The 23,471-nt window shown below is 38.1% G+C and overlaps 1 protein-coding gene across 1 annotated transcript in view; it reads left to right on the plus strand.

The window, feature by feature from the left end:
• LOC139717488 (receptor-type tyrosine-protein phosphatase F-like) overlaps positions 1-23,471 on the plus strand; it is a 92,250-nt gene that overhangs the window by 41,479 nt on the left and 27,300 nt on the right. Inside the window, exons 21-23 of the mRNA XM_071628994.1 lie at positions 9,335-9,441; positions 19,170-19,374; positions 21,883-21,979. Of these exons, the coding sequence (XP_071485095.1) occupies positions 9,335-9,441; positions 19,170-19,374; positions 21,883-21,979 (409 nt within the window). The remainder of the gene's footprint in view (positions 1-9,334; positions 9,442-19,169; positions 19,375-21,882; positions 21,980-23,471) is intronic.

The raw sequence follows: 23,471 nt of genomic DNA on the forward strand, positions 1-23,471 counted from the left end.
ACAATATTTGTGGCAATACTTGGAAATAGGAGTCCCGCCAGCGTGGGACGCTTACGTAAGTTATACCCTCTGGAGTCGAGTGGGGGCATCCCAGTGGATCCGCCAGTAAAATTTAGTGATGCCACGTCCTCAACTTCAGCTTGGCATTCTTCTTCAAACTCTTATCTTCCCGTACGTCTGCTGCCAGTTGGACGGCACACTATACTTCCTTTTCCCTCTAACGTCCGCAGGTCTTTTTAGGAGGAGCCATGGTAGTCACAGCGTCATGGATTGAGTTTGTCCTGAAGTTCAAAATCACTCCAAGCTGTAACAACGACGCCAGAAAATAGTATAACTTATTATGTTAGTTGTAGATGACCAGTATATGGATGGATAATATGTCTGATTTTGAAAGGAGATAATTTGATTGCTTCCAGCTGAGATGTTCAAACGATATAAACTCATTTTGATCTTTTTTGTAGCTAATCATTGATGATGCGGTTGGATGGGTTTCGTGACGCACGAATGCTTAGAGGGCGATAAGTCATGCGCACTGCTGAAAACATTTTCTTGGATTCCTTTTAGATAACAGGAGCTAAAGAACCTATAAGGTGGCTGGATGGCCCTATTCTCAGCCCAGTCGTGTCATGAAAGACGTGCTCTAAGTAGGAGCGAAGGGGACTTCAACGATACATCAAAAAAAAAAAAAAAAAAAAAAAAACGCTGACCAGTGCTAAAGGTCTCACCTGATTTCATGGTTTGTCTGTCGTTGTATAGGCTCTGTATGTTTCCTGTAGGAAAAACACATATAACACAGAGTCACTTCCCATGCATACTTGAAGCTATGTGAATATTGGATATCAGTTGCTAATAATAATTATATATTAATACCAGCGCTAGTGACCCAGTTTTGGGTTGCAAAATATCAAAGTGACGTGTGCCATCAACAAGCCACATGTGCAATTGATTAGAAAACTATTATGAAAATATATCTATCTTTAGCTCTGTGAATGGCGAAGATCGTTCAAATCCAATTTAAGGCCAACAAATCATTGTTCCTAATTGAAATGCCGTATTGAGTGCTGAATAAGTAAATATCACAAAGAGTTTAATTCAGTTTTTGCCAAGAATATTCCACGTTGTCTTAACTGATGAACACCGCGACTGCACGACGGCGAAGAAAAGAGTGGCATTACTGTCACTTTTGAATTATTGATTGATTGATTTTATTTCTGCGAGGTTGTTTTTTTTTTTTTGTTCATATGTAAATGTAACCCGAAGTCACTTGAACAAACTAATTGAATACAATATTGTCTGAATCGGGTTGAACGGTTGAAACAGGTGAGTGATCATTTCAAATATAGGACATTCGATGGTAGTGCAAAATGATGACGAGCGGGTGTTATTTCATGCATATATGCAAACTTATGTACCTGCCGCTCAAAAGACAAATTAAACAACTCTAAATATAACAGAAATACATGAGAGCATCACCATAACCAAACGCTTGACGAGGATAATGGCCTCAGAAATAGTCGTCTATGCATTGCGACAAATAAAGCGGATATATTCGAATCACCATTCATTGAATTGAGACTTTCACCTTTGTGCCTCTATAGGACCCTGATAGGCTCACACCTGTGCGCGAGTTGTAATTGCTAGAACCTGATACTATATGTGATGTCTTAATCAAGGGGTAAAAAATGGGATTAACCCGCTTACGCAATGTTAATGAGAATTGTACTGAATAAATTCAGGATAAGAATGTAAAACATGATCTGTCTATAAGCAGTGGTAGACAGATACACATTTGAAATGACTCTTTTAAGAAACTTGTATGAAAAAGGACGCATCATATCCAAGACACCACGTGAGAAAAGCGGAGAAGGCATTAGGAACTGTCACTCTTATGTGAAAATGGCGGTGTTATTTGAAAATCTCTCTGGTCTCGATACGTTCTCCGAGAAACGCAATTATGTCATTCCGTCACTTTCGGAGAATTACGGGGATGCGCTCGGGGACAAAATTAAAAAGATTCGTGAGTCATCGCAGCGAAATTAGACAGAGAGAAAAAGAGAGAGTCTGAGTGCAAATTGAGCTGATGGACGTTGTGTTTGAACAGGTCGTTCCAGCTGACTCATGAATAATGACAAAGATTAATATTTGACAATGCATGGTGGACCGTACTCTGCCGCCGCCTTGGAAAACAAAACGAATATTGAAAGGCGCAGAAGTCTCTCTTTTTTTTTGTCGCGCTTTTCGAAGCTGAATAAATTAGCACAGGGTCACTCGGCTGTACCCCTCGCTGCCTTTCTTGAAGTGTATGCACAGATCACTATTCCTTTACAAACATAAATACACAAACACACGCCTGTCAGCACACACACACACACACACACACACTCGTCTCTCATCTCGTATTACATGAGTCTTTCTCTACCATCCGAATTCTTGTTTTGCGTGTCTCACATTTCCTCTGCATCTTTTCTTACTTTCTACCTCTCCCATTCTCTCCTCACCCCAGGTAGCCTCTTAATCTTTGTCTTTAATCACACTTCTCCAGAATTTGATCTTGAGTCGTCATTAAGTTGTTTGCTTTGATCTCATGTTGTGTCGAGGAGGAGTAAAGAGGAGCATTTCTCCCTCTGTCTCACCCTCATCCCGATTTCTTCCAAGGATGCACCACGTCCTCCACTCCATCTCATGTTTGGGTCTAATTTTACATCACCGTCCATTTTTCCGTCCAGCCAACATTTCCCCTTGCTTCGTCTCCCCCACTTCTCTTCGGTGTTATTTTGTCTCCACCCTTGCATACGTCGGTACGGATAATGAAGTATGCTTATACTTCTCTTTCTTCCCACACTCCGTTTCGTTCTCTCCTTTTTTTTTTTAATGTACACACATTATTTTTAATGATGTTTTTATTCGAATTCCGTTTGATGTCGCCATCGTTTTCACAATGAAACCAATACAAACATTCACCTTGATCGATATGATCAGACTGAAAAAAAACCTCTGCTAATCGCACAACTTAAACAAAGACGTACGCACACACACACACATATATATAATAGTTATGTTTGTGTGTATGTATGTATGTATGTACTTTATGTTATATATATATATATGTATATATATATATATATATATATATATATATATATATATATATAATATATATGATAGTAGTGATTGACTACAAACATATACTTATATATCTAGCATACATATTTTGCTGTTATAGAATACAAATATGCTTGGTCACGATGATTGTCAGTCCGGGGATGCTGGGTATGGTGTCACTGTGATGTAGGAGTAATATGATATGGGGGACCCACGATGACGAATCAGCGATCAATATGAATTATTGATGTGAGTCAGTCAACGAGATGTCACCGCGATAAGCAACAACGGACAACCGAGAATGAAAATGATATGATTTGGTGTAATGGAATATATAATACCTCATATATCACATATACGGAGTATATGATATGAGGATATATATATATATATATATATATATATATATATATATATATATGTGTGTGTGTGTGTAATATATATATATATATCTTTCTCTTTCTCTTTATTATATGGATAGATATATATATATATAAATATATATATATATATATATATATATATATATATATATATACATACCTCCCCGCCATGTTTTTGAGTTTAAGCCCCTATTATTATTCGTATAGTGAAAGAAATTACACGTATCGACAGGAACGATCTCTCGCACTATATGTATATGTATGTTTATATTTATATGTATATGTATATGTATATAGGGCCTATATATAAATATATATTCTATATATATATATGCATATATATAGAGAGAGAGGTATGTCAGTGTTTATTATATCATTAGTGTTTATCCACGTGTGCGTACGCAAGGTTGTACATGCTGCATGATATCGTGTACAGAGGTATTGAGTTTTCAAAGAAAATTTTAGTATGTATTATGCTTTGTATAGTAGATGAATGCTCATCTTTTTGAAATTATGACGCTTTCTTCCTAGAGCGCTACCAGACGATGAATTTGCATTCTTTTGTTTTATATTTCACCTCTTTGTATCTCAATTTAACGTAATATGCCAGAAATTTCCTCCGCTATGAATTGCATTTGATGTGCGTTAATACGGCATAAAGAAGTGAAGTATGCTGGGATAAATGGCCGGAGAGTTAGGGTCGCTTAATTTCTGAAAGTTTGTCATCGGGAGTTTGTTTATGACATTCGTTTCTGGAAAAAATAGTGACGATATTTTTTATCATTTTGTTCCTTTCTACCTCTCTTCATTAGACAGGATGATATCACCGATAGGATGAATATTGGTGGGAGGGGTCGTCCGGATGGGTGTTTCGAGACTTAGGAAGGGAAATGGTTCAATACCCGAACCTAACTCCCCAATTCCAGCAAGGAATTTCTGCCTGCCCAATGCAGAGCCCCATTTCCTGTACCATCTCTGGACATTGTCAATGAAGAGGTCTATTTTTGGGCTGCCAACGATAGCCCACATCATTAACAATTTCCGAGTACATGGTTATTCATGTATTCGTGACTAAAACCTGGCAGCAATTTAACCAAAAGTATTCATCTTTTATTTTTCATTCTGTGACACTGTGGCAGGAAACCAACATAACCCAGTTTCTAACCACACAAAAAAGGACACGAAAAGAACTCTTTGTTATAACATTGGACAGTGTGATAAGTAGTCTAAAATCACTCATTTTAGGATTCCACAGTAAAATATAGAATGCAGCGGCAATGTCATGTCAAACAATAATATCTCAACATAGAAAGACGATCCAAGTTCTGTGAAGCTTCAACATTTGCAGAGCATATAGCGCAGTTTAACCTTCAGGGAAATGTACATTGCTGGAGAGAGGAACATTTGGCAGAGTCAAACAGGAGCTCTAAGAGAAATGAATGTTTTTGTAACGTCCGAAAATGAAATCCACTCAAATGTTTGTCATCTTTTTTATTGAAATGTCTCTACGGAGCGGCAAATACAAATTATGGTGGAATGCCTTTGTACTCAGCGGAAATCCTAAAATATTTAAATAATCTGTGATTGATTTTAATTTTGAATCATACGCCACAGTCACTTTGCGAATATCGATTTACGTCTTGTTTGAAAAAAAAGATGAAAGCAATGCAGATTTCTACGGAAAAGGCGTGTATAGATACCGGTTGCCCCACATAGCAATACTTAACATGCTTAACTTGCGATCTCTTCCACAGATCGTGGTAAAAAATCGAAAATCGAAATCTTTTCTGGTATACATTTACATCTTCACTTGTGTGTACGATCATATATTGAACAATGAGCTCACTTTGAAATGACATATGACCAAATGGATAAGTTAGTTTAAGTATGTACTTAAAGATTTTTTTTCATGAAGATATTTCGAAAGAAAACGTATTGAATATTTTCTTTTTGTCAAAGGAAATATGCATATTCGAGCTAAAACGCTTTTACAGTAGGTTCAGAAAATACAGCCTTCTAACCACACGCTAATGACAGTGTTCATAGATTTAGCCATCGACGTAAATAACGCTGCCTCCCTTCTGCATCTCTTTGAATTGCTTAAGTTTTAAAAGATTTGTTGATAGTTAGAATAACAGTGATTGCTTTGGTATACTTTATTAGCTCTCCTCCACACGGCGCGGTGCACATAGCTTTATTAAATCATGTTATTTCATTGGTCCTTGAATCAAACCCACACTTTCTCTGTACTTTACCCCAATCCCTTGGGAGCATTCTAAGCCGGACATAATAATTGTTTACTATGCTCACTGATCGAAAGGTAAAAATCATCACTAATTGTGCCTATGTCTTTTTAATGTTGATTGTCTCGAAAAAAGTGACGCTGAACCAAATCTGTATAACCTCTATCCCCGGCAAGCTTTCTCTTTCTTTCTCTCTCTCTCTTTTTACCCTAAATCACTTTTATTTTTGAAAACAATGTTTACAGGATTAGCTTTAACGGTGTTTTAACAGTGACAATATGTTTTGATGTGTTTGGAATCTCATACATCCTTTCCTTTGGAGGGAACATACCTGAATCCCCCTGTAGGCCCTGGTTGATTCCAGGAAATATATGTTTAGACGAGATATGATTTGTGACATTTGCTCTAGGAGTAATTGAAAGTCACTGTCTATAGGTAAAGGACGCAAATGTCAAAATTCAATGGAAAATTGATTACCGATTTATTGCACTGTAAGGTTGTTTGCGCTTCCCCGTGAATTCACTCAAGGTTTTCCGCATGACAATATGTTATACCAACGCAGGGATGTCGCCGATATGTGTCGAATGGTATCCGGATGTGACAATACACATTCTGTTTCCTCACAACTCAAGGAACGCGGAATTATTTTAAGCGTGTGTGTGTGTGTGGGGGGGGGGGGGGGCTGAGTGCTCTGCATCCCCTTCCCCATGGAGGCGAAGGGTAGGGGCGATGTCATAGGAGCAATGATCCCCCCCCCCCCCCCCCTTCGGTCGGAACCCTCGGAAAGTCACGTTTTTGTATGTGTGCGTGCTTGTGTGTGTTTGCGTTTCAATTTTTTTTTTTATAGTTTCTCGATTTGTTTTAAGAGTCGATGGAGGGGGGGGGGGGGGTACTGCAGCTCTCCAAGCCCCCTCCCTCGGTTTCATGACCCCCTTGTGTATATCATGTTCATGAATAGTTAATTGGTGATTTTGACATTCTTACACATCGGTATTACATCATGACGGAAGTATGAGAAATGACTTAGGAAAACGCTGTTTCGTCTCCTTGTTCATGATTCATTAGTTCGTATTCATTCAGGAAAAAAAAATATTTACGTGCCTTTCAGAAAGAAAATGAAATACAAGATGATAGTATGACGTACTTTATGATGACTATTTAGTAACAACAGAGACAATCATAAAAAGTCTAAAGGTATCTACTTGGTTCCTCAGACTGAACCACTTTCACTTTTAGTTGTCTTTTTTTAAGATCGTTTTTGTCACTTAAAACAGAATTTGGACTTTTTTAACTGGAGTGATACAGTGTTTGATACCTATACCACAGGAAAAATAATCGATACCAGGGAGGTGAGGGAAAAAAACCCCTGTCGCAACTAATACTCTTAATATAAATCTACTTGTCTTGTGATTATCCGTATAAAAGATTTGTTTTATCAAACATCGCAGTTATGGAATGATTACATGCGATGACTTCAAAGCGTTTTAGCGAATGTATGGTTTTTTGGCTCGTGTTTTTCCTTTCGTTTGGTGATCTAACTGTTAGCCTCCCCGTTTTCGATCTCCTGTGCTCCCTTCCTACCTTCACAACACAAGGAGCTGTTCCTATTTTCCTTATTATTTCAGTGTTGCAGTCCGCACAGTTCTTGTAGGCTCTCAACACCGGATATTAAATAAGCCAAAGTATAATCACGTTTGCGTGAAGGAGTCTGCGCACTCCGCTGCCAGTGACTCGTGGACTTATAAACTCATCAACACCCGCGTTCCGCTCAGTAGTTCACTGTGTCTGCCTGCGTGCGCGTGCCTACCCTTCCCTCCCTCCAACGGCTAAACTTACACTGAACGTGACATATCATTCTTGCTGGATTTATACATCATTGGACTTTCACTGTTCTGACGGATTTTTTCAGCCTCGCTTTGTTTTGATTTCGTTGCATTTACAACATAAATCAATTCAGTGGTCTGATTACAGGGTAAGTGAAGCAAATACCAGTGCAAGGATTTATGACGATGCGTTGGTTAGCAATATACAAGGAATGATTTTCAGTTTGTTCTAGAGATAAACGATATTAAATTCTGCTTGTTTCCAGCAACAAGTGTGTTTAATATGATTTATCACTGCATCACTTAATGAGTATCTGTGTAACTTTTTGAGGGGATAGTCACTGATTATAACGATAGATTGGACTATGTATAGAAATTGGCTACTTCTTGTAGCATATTTCGAGGAAATGATTCTAATTAGATATGGATATCAGATTTCAGAATTGCTGAGGTGTATACATGATTATTATTAACCACCTCCATCATTTCTGACGATCTAAACCTTGCAATTATCTTTATCTAACGACCAAAATGTTCAATACAGACCGTCAATGATATCGACATGTGATAGTGCAATCCCGCTGTTTATATGAATAGACTTCACAATCTACGTGTCTTATACGAGGAAACCAATCAGTAACCGACCCAACCCGTTAATTTGCTAATTGTCCGGACCTATCTAACTCTCCCTTGGCGGTCCAAGGCCACTTGTTCCCAAGGACCTTTGATGCTAATTAGCGAGTATTGTTGAGAACAAACGGTGACTAATTAATACCTTTCATTTCAGAATATGACACATCATAGCATTAACGATCGCGATGCGCCGTTCCAGAGTGTTTATGATAAGCCTATTAATGTGTATCGCTCGTAACCATTGTAAAAGAACTTAGGGACATCAGTGAAAATGCTGTTAACATCAGTCAGTGATTCTTTGCTTGAAAGCGGTTAGACCGTCATATGGGTATCGAGGAACATACCTCTTACTTCAAAAAGTTCCAACTCGCCAATTATACTTTGAGCATGATATCATGGTTTGGCGGGTTTTTGCATTCATTTTGACTCGCTTCCAAGGGCCTTGAACGCCAGTTATGACTATGCTTATAAAACAATACTAAGACGTGTGCCAAAGGAAGGCGTATTTGGACTGTATTATTGGACTGTATTCTGGTATTTTTCAGATCACGAAAGCCAATGAGCAGACGGATGTTCATATCATATACAAACATATATAAACTCCGCACACACACACGCACACACACGCACACACACACACACACACAAACTTACACATACACAAACATACATTTACATTGTACATATACATTATACACATATATGCATTATGCATGTACATACATTTACCTAAATACACATACTAGTATACACATACCACACATTCATATACACGCATATATATATATATATATGTATATATATATATATATGAACATATACATTATAATGTTTTGTGTCTGGGTGAGACACAATTCTTTTGGAATATTTGCTTCCGTTCAACCCCATGTGATATTCTTTTTCTGCCGAATGGCTACTTTGTACGCAAGGGGAAAATAAACTTCACTCATCGTATTTACTTCCGCTTTGCATTAACATGTGATCTTACTTGAATATGCTGATTTCTGCGCAAGCTATACAATTTTTCATCAAATTTTCTGTAGGGGCCTTTTTTTAATCAAGTCTGAGTCTGTAAGAGTCTGGATATTTTAACTGTCTGCTATACAGATATTGTAATCCGTTTGTTTCATTCTCTTTTATCTGCATGTAGTGCCTGGACCTGTAACTCAAGTCCGCGTTTTGAATCGAACTTTGACCTCTATAGAGCTGATCTGGGGCGCGCCAAAATCACTGAATGGTCGTCTGGAAGGATACACAGTAAGTTATTATTGCTCCATCACAATAGCCTGACTAACACCGTGAACATAAACCATCTTTTCATGTGTGTATACATGTGTGTGTATGTGTGTGTGTGTGTGAATTTCTGTTTGTAAGTCTGTTTCATTGACATCGATCCCATTCGAGAATTATATAGCAAATATGTGTGGAAGTGAGGCACACTACTATCTGTACGTAACTCTCTGCGTTTCTCTACCCCCCCCCCCTCACTCTCTCTGTCTTCGAGCTCATCCGTTCTCCCCTAATAACATTCATATTGATGATTTGGTATGATTTACACGTAAGTGTGCTGCAGATGAAGCAAAGCGCGTTTAATGTGTCACGTGACACTGGTGTCTCATTGCTATCACGTGTCTAAACAGCGATTAGCCCCACGGCGCCACGAGGCAGCTGTGGTAATTTGTGCGCCCGTCTTCACGGCGTGTGAGACATGGCGGGGTAACGAATCCTGGTATTAACCCTGTGCGCCGGGATAGTAAGAGTGTAATGGAAGCCCTCTCTGAACAGAGCCGGCTTTCATCAAGCTGAAGCTCACAATAAGAATGCGAGAACTATTCCTGCCTCTATGACGAGGATTCTTCAAAAACAATTTGCGTTTATGTGATATATGTGCCTAGCTTCGCCGTAAGTAACATGGGAAATGAAATCATTTGGATATTCTTTGATATTTTCTCGCAAGAAATACTCACTTTGCATCACCTTTTAGAGCAACTCAAACTATGAATAGATTAGTCATCGAGAATATAGTTTTTTTTTATTGGTTTATTCTTTCTGCACTACACTTTTCTTTGAGATGATATGAGCGTGTTCTTTCTTATTTTTTATAAAGCAAAGGTATTGCAAAGTTACCCGGTACCTGCATGGTAGTAAGTGGTACTACTTTGAAAAACCTTCTAGATCATTCGTTCTTGTCCCAGTGTATATTATGTAGTGTCCATCTCTTGAATTCTGTATCAGTCATAGCTTGTGGTATAAGGGAATCGTCTGCAGCATATACTTAAAGCAGGATTTTTACATTCATATTACATTGTACATTAAGGCCAAATATAAGGATTTTGAACCTATCCGTCTTCTGATACAAACTATTATATAAATGCGCAGATACAGCGGTAAGCCCAATTGTGCATGTTGATACGAGAATGAATTTTCTTCTTTGTCACACGCCCATTACCTAGCTCCCTATGGTTATAACGTCTCACAATCCCATCACTCTAATGCAGTTTGCCTGCATGGTGAATGCATATTTTCATTAAGTATCTTTACATGCTGCTTTGCATGTCCTTTTTTTTTTCTATTCGTCATTCCAGCCGAGTGCGATTCATCACGACATGATCAGCACGTGTTTCACATCTCCAACGCGTATCTACAGAGACATACTCATATAATCATTATGATATGTTCGCATAGTATTGTATTCTTGTCGTCGTTGTAAAGGGGCATTTCCAAGCCAAAGGGGTACATTTCAGGATGTCAGGTTATTCCCTGTTTCCAGTGCGAATTACCCCGCAAGACAATGATCTTTGAGAACACTTTAATAGGAGATAATTTTTGCCCCAAAATGCTTCAAACAAGCAATATGTTGTAATTAATGCTAAAATGAACATTTTGGGGTGAACGTACGTTACATGGACCAACAAAAAAATGCAACAGTTTTGTCAGTCCACGTAACGTACGTTCACCCCGTCTGAAATGATATAAAACACGGTGTTAAATGGATTATAAAGGCTGTAATTATCTTTTTCTATCCTATATAAAGCAATTCAGTTGCAAAACAAAAACAAAAAAAAATCAATGATCATTTGGCCTTCATATTTGTGTTAGTACATAGATGTCAGTCCAGCGGAACATATATGTTGACCCAAACATTTTCATATGCGCACGAATAATATATTGCTTTTTTTAAGCAAGTTTTGGGTAAAGTTATCTCTCATCAAAGGATTCTCAAAGATCATGTTGTAGCCTCACCATAGGAATGCATTAGTGTGGGGCTTAGGGAAGCAGAACAAAGAAGAATGCATCCTTAAATTCGACATTGGTGAACTTGTTAAGTAAGTGGTATTGTAATGCATTGCTACATTTCTGAAATATGTGAGCCTCTATGCCATCATCCTTCTTCAGTGTAATTTGCTTTGGGTTTTTCACAGTGTTGTTTTCTCCGATCAAGAACCACAATAAATTCCACAAATCTATACATGGGGCTGTCAATTTATTTAATCGCGTGTACCAATAGAACCCGCGGTAACAATATCATTTCAATTTTTCAGTTTCAATTTACTTCCATATTTCTCATGAAAAAAAAAAGACAAAAATACGTAGAGAATACCAAAGTTTTACTTATCTTGTTATTACATATTGGGTTTCTTTTCCTCCAATTTGGAATCGTGATCGACTCAGTGTATATCATCTATTCTTTTTTCGCGTTTGTTTTTATTACAAACCCCAAACACACTTACGAGATTTAAGAAAACATCCATATTTAAATAATTTGATATCTACATGTGCAATACTTACGATTGGTATAATATGAGGGTGCTTATTACCTTTTTTCGTGGAATCAAAATCACAAGGAATAACAACGATTGGTTATTGTCAAGAACATATACAATAGATCAGCAACTGTACACAGTGGTGAATCTGAAGGTGCATTGTTTCGTTTTTAATCATTGTTGACATTTGAGGCGATGGAGACCCCTAGAGCAAGACCAAGTGACGCGTATGACAAATCAGTTAGGAGCCTTAAGTTTCATGAATCCCTTAATCCCACTCACATTGTACCAATCGGTTGATACTCATAAGATTAAATGGGCTCTTCCACTCGCTTTTCCGAGGTTAATCAGACAAAACTTCTTTTTTTTTTTCAGCAGCTTGATACGATAAGTGTCATGTGGGAAAGAGGTATGGTGGTGTTTGCGCCTAATTGCCTTTGTTGGATGAATGTCGCCCCGGCTGAGAGCTGGCTAATTCTCACCTTGTGGCGTGCCTGAAGGTGAATTGTGAATCATAGTCATACGCGGGAACAAAAAGGAAGAAAAAAGAAATAAAAGCGGGAACATTGCATCTCTCGTATATACGGTGTAATTACCACGCTGGAGGGGATGTCTGTTTCAGTTTGGCCAGCCTCTCGTGTGTGCATCTTGCAGGCGCACGTTATATGATACCTCGGTGAGATGGACAATAGACTCTCTCAAATTTCGAACAGCTCTCACCTTTCTTTGAAAGGGAAGTTGGATGTGCATGCACCTACACATAAGTATGTGTCTGTGTGTGTATGCGTGATATGTTCATTATAATTATCGTTATTATTGTTAATATTATTATCATCATGATTCTGGTTATCAATATCATTATTATGATTATCATTATCATCACCATTATCATTGTCATTACCATCATTATCATCATATGAAAATTCTGATTTTTAAATCAGTATGTTAAGTAAGACGTTGATTAATCAGTTTATTTTGTTCGGAAGGAGATATATATGACATATATTACACCGCTTAATAAAGTTAGCAGAGAACAGTGGTGACTTTAGTGATGATGATGATGATCGGGATAATAAGTAACAGTACCACCTCCCTGGTACCACTGAATAATGAGGCTATCGAATTGTGATGATTTCTGTTCAGTGTATATATTAGATTATACACTGTACATAAGAAATATACGCGTTCTCAGTGCGTGCGTATGTATGTGTGTGTTTTGATAAAGATGTGAATGTCTTCGATCTACTACAGCATGATGCTGTTATTTTGTTATTGTGCCTCTCGATCGCTCCGCCCACACCGCCCACCAGTTGATATGATTCACCCGCCGTCATTCCGCGTAATAGCTCATCATCACATCGTCAGTGGCCGTCGACACCCGCTTTGTTAGCAGGGCGCCACTGGTGGCGGGTTCGGTATTGGCTTCCAGGACTTGAGGCTTTTTAGCCGTACTACGTCATTGTGACGTTATGCCTTAAACATGAGTTCAGTTCAGTTCACTTTGATTTTATTTCTTCATTTTTTAATCAAAATTATACAAAATTCATGGTACATGTACTGTGCATTTTGAACAAAAATGTACATAATGAAATAATCAGGATAATCTTTAAAGTATCTGAACAAATCACTCTTCGATGAAATCAAAGAATTCAGCAATGGAATTATTCCCGGTTAGAGAGAGAAAGGAGAAAAAAATGCATGAGTCTGCTATCATAAGCACGTGCTTCATATTGATGGCCGTCTCAATAGAAAAAAAAACAAAAAAAAATACAGAGAAATGAGAGAGTGGGGAAAGGGGAAAAATGACGCAACATTAGAGTGGGCAGAGCTTTTAGAGATCAAATTCTGATTCCCTTTCAGTACCTTAATACTGTGAGATAAGTAAGGAATTTTAATGAAATCACAAAACATCTTGATATGGCAAAGAGTAACCAGTGCATGGGAAAATGAGGAATACACGTTTATCACTTGAAAGCCTCGGAAGTATAAGAACTGGGATCTCCAATGCGCCTCTTGGAATGATCGCAACAGGTGTGCAGGAAGATTTTCCCGTGGGAAACGTCTGATGCTATCTTTCCTTCTTTCTGTAAACACACCGTGCGAGAGGAAGTCCCGCCCATTCCCTCACTTTAACAAGGTAATGATGAATCAATGAGAAATTAAAGAGCACTCAAAGAGGTATACTAGGGAAGTCGTGTTATGGCGGTGTGCAAATTACCAACACGATATGGATGTAGTATGTTTTCATCTACTTTAGACGACTTTAAGTATTTTTGACAATATTTTGGGGGCTGTCAATTAAAGCTACAGGAACTGGAAATACTGATGATGTCATCTCTTTAAGACTCAAACGATATTTTACATATTTGTAGCACAATCTGTTTCCAGAACAACATATTGAACTGACGGACTAACTTATGATCAGCCCACCATAACATATAATATTTATTTGTTATGGTCTTCATTATATATTATATACTTAAAATCTGGTTGTAATTGACAGTGAAAGTTGCGATGTTTCTTTGAATATCGTCGAATCCTAATTCCATCTGTAGGTCCCTCTCATCAGCCCCTAACTGATGCCATCCTCCTCACGTCATCCACAGCCATCCCGTTGCCATCGTTACCGCTTCCCGCTCGCTTCGGGTTGTTGATACATTTACCATGAATCATAGAGTCAAGTGCGAGGACCATTAATCTCCACGTGGTTTAACAGTACCGCAGTGACACGTCGTTGTGCTGCGGTCTTTGAGGAGGATCGGTCATTAAAGGTCATGGGAAGTATTTGATATCAAAGTTTACATCTACTTAGCACGCGTCTGATTCTCTCGATTACTGCATAATAATGACGAAGTTTCCAATTTGAGTTTAAATTTTATCTAATTTCTTTCAAACTTTTATCTCCGTTTGTGTTTCAGGCAGCGAATTTTAGAACCTCATCGAATATCTAACTTTAACGAGTTTAGACCGTCTGGAAATGTTCCGATTTCCCGCCTAATTCCGCACACGTCAATTACTCATCAGATCTGAGTATGCTTAATAGTCTGCATGGCGTTTTATCGAGAACATTCTCTCTCGAAAAATCAGTCTTGAGACTGAAATAACAATAAAAAAGACGGGACGATAACTCAGATCGCCAAGATTAAGCTATTCGATTATTCTCAATAAACGGTTTAAATGACAGGATTACCTTACTGTTAAATTTTGTAAGATTCAGAAGAGAATGAGAAAGTTTAATTCATTTCAGTTTGTAGTGATGATTACAATAATGTGCCAATGATTTTATTTGAACCTTAATCATGATTCCAACCAATCCTGTTGGAAATAATAGAAAGTCGCTGTCATGTTAAATATGAAACTTTTATAATGATTGGCATAATCATTAGTTTACATTTCACAGTTCTGGATGATAATTATCATTGGTATTGCACGTTTTACGTCTTGCGATCCAATTTTCTGCAAAGTTGTGTATTTGGCAATCTAATTATGTATCATAATATCCTGCGGCATTCTCTTTTTATTAGATTATTACATTCGGCAGCTGTCCAAAATGTATAAATATGCATGAGGTGCCATTGTATTGTTTGGAGTAGTCAATTCGCACGCAAATTTCAGATATTGTTTCACATTTATTGATTCTGTCGTAACGCTAAATATAAGTAATGTTTGAAACAATGGGACAGCGACTCTATGCAACAATCTGTCAATGTATTCTGTGGGAGGAAATAAAATATGGTTTGGAATTTATACTTCTCCCGAAAGATGCTACCCTAATGATATCTTTTGTTCCTTATTCAAATGTTGCTAACCCGACATTCAAAGTCGGGAAGTTGTGTCTATTCCTGTCAACCGCAGTTACTGTAGTTTTCTTCTTTAAAAAATGACACCAAAACAAAACAAGGCAAGACAAAACCAAACAAATCAAAATAAAACAAAACAAAACAAAACAAAAACGCATACTTCAAACGCTAACTTATATTTCATTTTATTTCATGTCGTGTCAGAAATGACAATACCAGGTATATATACTGCAGTCCCAAAAAGAAGAAATCACGTCGTATGATTGATTCCCAGCAGTAACAAAATTAGATAGAAAAAATAAATCGAATTAAACCGAACGGTATAAAATTTGGTATAAAAAGGGAATGATCAGAAAGTCATGACGACAGAACTGTCTGTCAGTCATGTGACATGGCTTCATCATAATGGGCACGTGAAACCACTTTGTTGGGTTGTGTGACCACATCATGGCATTCATTAGGCAATATTTGTCAATATCAAGTCAGTTCATGTCTGTACGTTGTGTCCGTTGTACCATCGATATTGTTGTTACTCATTAAGATTGCCTCTTTGGGTTACAATTTCCCTTTTATGGGCAAATATTTTACTGACGAGTTCTATACTGTCCAGCACGTCGCACAGAACGTCTTCAGCCAAAGTGCGCGCAAATACACTTGTGGTGATATATCTCTGACGGTGAATTTAATGTGCATTGATGTGTCGTGCCTTTGACAGATCAGCGTATTTCATATCGTCCTCAGACTTACAAATGTAAGATGTGAAAGTTGTGTCGAGCCTCTACCGATGACGGAGAGGCGCACAAAAATAAATAATCCATTCTCAAGCATGCTTATAAAGATTCCTGGCATTACAATCAGTGCGTTTGTGAGTCCGCTGGGGAAAATTGCAAAACTTAGTGACGCAAAAGTTTATGTATGATACCAGCTGCTTTCTGTTTTCCCTCCGTATATGATTGTCATCAAAATATTCCACATATATTCACTCACCAGAACAGCAAAGAAAGAGAAGGGGACATTGTACTGAGAGAAGATAAGAAATAAAAGAGATATGTAGACAAAGGTGATATAAGGGGATGAGGAGGTTGGGGGTTGGCGTGATTTCTTAGTTCATGAATGCTGCGGCTTGAGCATGTTGAGGTATACGACAACTGTGTTTTGCTGTTAAAATTTTCTATTTTGTGAAAAGATTCTATTCTATTTCTCTATTAAAGGAATCTCTACCGATATAAACTGTCAATTATCTCTTTTTCCCTTCACTTATCTTTTTTGCTTAAATTTCTAATTTAGTTGAGAGTTGCTTTCCCCCGAATGGAGCCAACGACTTAACCTTTGCCGTTTCCTTTCCTCCGCCCATTCTTGGCTTGAGTCTTTATGCTTCCAAATGAACGCGAGACGACTAAACATAGATTTAGCGGAAATTTAGCAGCAGGTGATGTGTGACAGAAGGAACAGGAAGGAGCGTTCCGATGAAGATATTGAGTCTTAACTGGACTACGTCATTTAGTGAATGCGGGGTTGGTAATAGGTGGCATAATATAACGTTTGGTAAATTACTGCAGCACAATTTAAACATTAATTTGGCATTCTCGGCAAAAAAGAACAACTATCCTTTACCGTAATATGTTCTTCATGTTAACACAAAATCAAGATATACGATCTCTGTCTTTAGACTTCCATGTTATGGGATGTAGTTTACGATATTAGCTTGTGTATATTTTATCTCTTTCAAATCACTTTTGCCTGCACTTTTTTAGAATGCTGATATTTGAATTTTGAATTGGCACTTGTATACATGTCGGTCCTTGCAGGGAGGTCCCTGGTCCTTGCTGCTATTCATAGGGTCCTACAGGTTTATGATAAATGATTCGCCAACCAAGATTTTCTGTTTTGACGACAGGTAGCTCTTTAGGTTTAGATATATGTGTATTATTTGTTCTTATCATTGTCGTAATAAACATTTTGCAAAAACTTATAATAAGATTGTGCTCGCAATACAGCTTAGACTTTGAGACTTTCTTGATAGCGGAAATGATTATTGTTATATGAACAGTAATACTGGTAGATTTTGGTTCGCGCAGTGTATTAGTTCCAATGCCTGTTGAGCCAGGCGCAATGTTTGGCTCATGGACCCGTTCGAATTAAAAGGTGATAAGCTGCGTCAGTGTCAAACCTTACGACATTATGGTCACCAGCGTGCATGGTGTGTGTGATGAGATATAGGGCGTCGCTTAACACGTCTTCACCTTCTACTATCTTATACGCACATCCTTATGTGATCATAAGAGTTTGCTCATGTCTGAAAAAAAGTGAAACAAATCTCTCTTCCCTTTTTTTCTCTCTATTTCTTCTTTGAATATGTCTTTGAGCAAAAACTAACGTGCATAAACAGTTCTTTTTCAGTGAGGCACACATGAAGGGAGTGACTCCATAATCGCTATGTTCCCCTTGCAGCGCAGTTCTAACAATTTTAAACATGTATCTTTTTTTTATTACAATTTGTATATTAACGCAGGGGTGTACAGTATATTGATGCGTTTCTATTATTATGATGTTAAATGCGATTTATCATGAGCTATTGATTGTATTGTAGAAGCCTGATGATTTGCTTGAGATAATGTTGACAGAGAAAGCGCGGACCTATGAATTTGTATATGTCCTTTATTGTCTGTTAATGATAAGCTGACAGGAAAAGAAAATGTCGTGAAATGTCAAGGGTGATGTGATATAGCATTATAGCAGTCACCGTCTCCTGTTGGTGTTTATATTGCAATAACATATTTCCGGACATGTCGTGGTTTCTGATTGGGATCTCTAGCACATCTTTGCATACCCTCTTTTCTTGTTGATCGAACACCCTATCTGAAATAACAAGCTACATCATTCAGCGTTAAAGGTGTAGTTGGAATATGACGGGATAATACAGTGTTACAGTTAGTCTTTTATTCCTTACTGGCCAAAAGGACTAGAGAATTATGCAGCCTAGGAATATGATGAACAACATTTACCAGTTTGTGAGGAATTTTATGGTTTGTATGAGCAAGCGAGAAGTGATGAAGACCAAGTCGAATCGTTATTGTGGCGAAAACCCAACTATTACAAAACTGTCGTTCATGAAATCGACTACATAAAGATTTTGCGTCAAGTTGTATATAATTATGCGAGTCAGCCATGGCTTTGTTTCCGACCAATCACATATTTTAATGCACCAAGGCCCCCGGATATTGATAAATGTCCGTCATAATGTATCCAGTTATACATCACACCACGCATCATTTTATCACATCTGAACTGTCATATCATATCCAGACTATAAAAGACCGCGGCCACGTCACAATACTGCCGTCCGATGACCATGAAACCTTTTACAAAGCTTGATTTATGAAGTGTCTCCCTCTTTCGTCTGCTCTGTTCTCCTGCGCAGATCTCGTACGCGCCACTCGTGAAATCGAATCACCATGGCAACCGGTCCACCAAGAGGCCTCTGATGGAGCTTCGGAAGTCCACGTCTTCTCACGCATTGATATCCGAACTAGAACCAGCCACTGAGTACATCTTCAGGATCTCAGCTAACAATCGTGTCGGAGACGGCATTGTGATTGTCCTCACTGAGTTCACCAAAGTACCGAGTGAGTACCTCTCTGCTGCTTCCCACGCCGCTTTCCACACTCCTTCGTTCTTAATCCGTTGGCTGACCATATACAGCATGTCCCCAACAAAATTACAATCGGATTTTCGCATTGATAACACCCAATATGATTAAACCGTCTAAATGCTACTTCAGAGTTTTAAAATGTAACATCTTAGCTCTATTTTGCAGAAAACCCCATTCAATTTGGTTAAGCGGTCACAGAGAAATGTGGATTATTGTAAAGTAGGTAATGAGTCTGATTTTTTTCAAGTTTAGCACTTGGATGCTCTTGGAACTGCAGACAGAACTTGGAGGGAAGAGATTCCTGACATGCTTTACAAAATTCCTCATTTTTCTTTGACCACTGACGCAGATCGAATTGGGCAAGATGTGGGCAATGAGTTATAGTTTCATACCCTGAAATTGTTTTTGGATTCATTCATTATTTTTAAAGTTATATTTGCGGAGGGTACCGTTGTATTTTTTTAGGGGGGACATACGGTATATTCGTCATTATCAAAGAAACAATCTGAAAATGGGTGTTCAAATCTGAACTGAATACTAATCGTTCCCAGCTATACTTTGTTAATGATGTGTGACACATTGTGGGAGCCGGGTGCCTTTGAATATTTGTAGAGATAAGTGGCACCATGTAAATTCTGTTTCATCATCATCATTATCATCATCATTTTTTGCAATCTCGTCAAGGGGGAAGGGCATGCAGTAACTCCTTCAAACTTGAAAGCTGTTAAACGACAGGAAAAAGAATAGAATGAGACGGTTATGGTTTGTTTTAGTTCTGTGATTTCATTATCTTTCCTTTTTTCTGATGGTAATCAAAAGATCGGCATGTCATATCGCTGCGCTTGGTTTATGGAAGATAAGAATATAGATTGGCATTTGCGGTACATAGTGGCATACTGCATTTTATTCATCCTTCCACTAATGTTTTTGCATAATTGAGTTCGTGTAATTGTTCGCCGGATCTCATTACAGAAAATGATTCAAGTCTTTTCTGGTAAAAAAAAAAGGATAAGATATACTTTCAAAATAAATGTTTAAAATAGTAGGCGTAATGGGCCTTCATCATGTTGCAGTAGCACTAGACAATGCGGACAATAACGGAATCATGATGACAAATAGCTTCGCGTTCCTTAAAGACAGAAAACAAAACAATAAAGCTTAGTCAGCGTGTCTCATCAAAGCACTTTATGTTGCTGTGTTTATGGCTAACCCATTGTAATATCAAAGAAAAAATGACACAATGGATCATTGACTACACGCAAAATAGCTTTTACGCGGGAAAGTTAGGAGGGCTTAGTTCAGTGAAAGTAAGCATTCTCATGAATGTTGTGGAATCATCTATGGTAAGGAGGTTCTTGCAGCACTGTGCAGTTTGCCAAAGTTGTTTTGGCAGTGACTCTGGACCGTCTCAGCTGCCGTAAGACAATGCAAGTAAGCCAAGGTTATACCGACAGCCTCTCATCATGTGCGGACGGCTGTTTAGCCATTCTTAACAGATCAGGCCCACCACGAGTCCAAATAATTTTGTGTGTACACAAATGCTGTTATTAGACCCAATAATATGCTTACAGTATTATATTTAAGGGAGTCTATCAATCCAAAAAGATTATTGGTTGTTTCATGATAAAGACTGTATACCCCTGTTAGATCTTTTCGCTCAACCAAATGTGCATTTCTTCTGATTCCAAAATTCACAACGGCTTGGGGCACACAAGCTTTAGTCCACGCCGGCCCCACCTTATGGAATGATCGACTTACTCTCAGTTTTAAAATATTACCCTGCATCGGATACCTTTCAGAGAAGGCTAAAAACAAAATTGTTTAATGTCTCCTTTTGATTGCGCATGTCTCTGTTCTGTGTTCTTTCTTTGCATCTTATAACCTCTTCTCTTACTCTACTCTAGCTAGCGTCTAGAGCACCCCACAGAGTGGGTTCGACACATTATTAACATTCTCTATTTTTATTATTGTAAACTTGATTATGAATGCGTCATAAATGCTCTCAAATCATCTGAACATTGTATAGCGCTAAACGTCAGATTGACAAAGGCCTTTTTTTCTTACATTTTAATGTCTCATGAACATTTTGATGAGGTGGAGATGTACAATTATGTCACACTTGATACGTCCCCAATTGATTTGTTGCTGCGTAGCGCTTACCATGAGACCTCGACATTGAAAGGCCTCAATTATGAACCATCACATTATGCTTCCAGAGTTACCATGGCAACCAAACGTCTGCACTGAGAGGTTACATACTTTGGTTGGTAGATAGTTGAATCAATCAATCAATTATCGTAACCCGTCTTCGAATTCCTTCCCCCTATGTCTGTCGATTGTCTGGCGTTGACGTTGCGCTGGATCTGTGGATTAGGATATGTCTTATCTATCTGGCCTTCCGTCCTGCTTGACTCGAGCAAGGCAGAGAGGTAAACTTGAAGGGTGTAATCTGTATTTCCTCTCGTTTCCCTCTCTTTCTTAGTCCCAGTCGTTCCCAAGTCTCCTGGCGTCTCATCGAGGGTGACAGAAAACAACATGGTGACGATTCAGCTCGAGCCCATGAAGGAGGGCTTTGTCAGGTACGTCGACACTGACTTAATCCCATCGCCTCCCTCTGATTGATGAATTAACCTCCATGCACGTATTACACAACCGTTTAACCCATTCTCTACGAGATCTCGGGTGTTCCCGTATTGTATTCGATGCATGACGCATTGATTCCTTGAACAAGAGGTTAAGAGAATGTCAGGTCACCGAATGATTACTATTATCATTATTGTTATTATTATTATTATTATCATTATTATTATTATTATTATTATTATTATTATTATTATCATCATCATTTTGCATTGTGATGTGATTCTTTATCACAGAGTTGGCAACACATTGGTTGCACACGCGCACACACACACACACACACACACACACACACACACACACTTATGTTCAGCAGAAGGCACCTTAATAACTATTTATTTTGCAATGCTTTATTTTAATAGATATGCGGGAAAGTTAAATGCATTCATGCCTTGATACCTCTTGTATACAAGGTACTGTGCGTGATCTATATTAGTTCCAAAATTATTTCAAATATGATTCATAAACAAAAAGCATGAATTAGATTAAGCGCCAAATGTCTACTTCAAGAGAATATTCGAATGAGAGTTTAGTTATACTTCACGAGCACACTTTGTCAGGCTGGGAATCAGCTATTCGCTATATGCCATGGGACCTCCAAAGGAGAAATGCAAAAACAGCCCCTTTCTAGCCAGGATGTAGAACACATGTCTTCTTGAACATCATGTTCTTTAGTCAGCTGGTGCGGACGTGTGTTAGAAAGTGACTTTGAAGAAATCTGAAATAGTCATGAAGCAAAGGTACTGTAGTAAAGCAGCCCTCCCGAGTCCGCCTCGGTCACGTTTATCATTCTGTGAATAACTGTCTGAAAGTCAAAAAGAAGTGAAAATAAATTCATGAATAATTATCTCCAGGGAATTCGTTTCCTGTAAGAACTTCCGCTTCCATGGGAAGATCATTGACGAAAGCATGGTGAGACAGTTTCCTCTAGTCAGTGCTAACACATTCTACAGATAGCTACAGATAAAATGGTTGAAAATCTGGTTCCAGTCTTAATGGATTATACAGAAAGGATGTGGAGACAAAATGCTTTAAATCGACTTTAACAGGTCTATCTCTCTGTACAAATTTATTTTAAACTCTGCATTAGAATGGTACGCATAAAGTGAAAGTGAAAAGTACAAATATAATGTAACAAACAAAACGAATGGATTTAATAAAATGATGCAAATTAATTAGAGCATAGGGTAGAGAGAGAAGATTGAGTTCCTTATTACACGTTTACACCCATGACATAAGAAACGTACACAAATAAGACAATATTATAAACTTATACGAACATCTAGGCACAATGCCTGACTCAAGGCACGGAAGGACACTTGCCTCATTTTGGTGAGTTAAAAGTAATTTGGGATAGAAATATGGGTAAAACTTGAATTACTGCAATACCGCTCCTGTTGCTACTACTACGTGTGAAAATAATAGTGAGGA

This window comes from Diadema antillarum, unplaced genomic scaffold (assembly GCF_040938485.1).
Source record: "Diadema antillarum isolate AM-2024a unplaced genomic scaffold, OU_Dant_1.0 scf00000075, whole genome shotgun sequence".
In the NCBI taxonomy this organism is placed as follows: Eukaryota; Metazoa; Echinodermata; class Echinoidea; order Diadematoida; family Diadematidae; genus Diadema; species Diadema antillarum.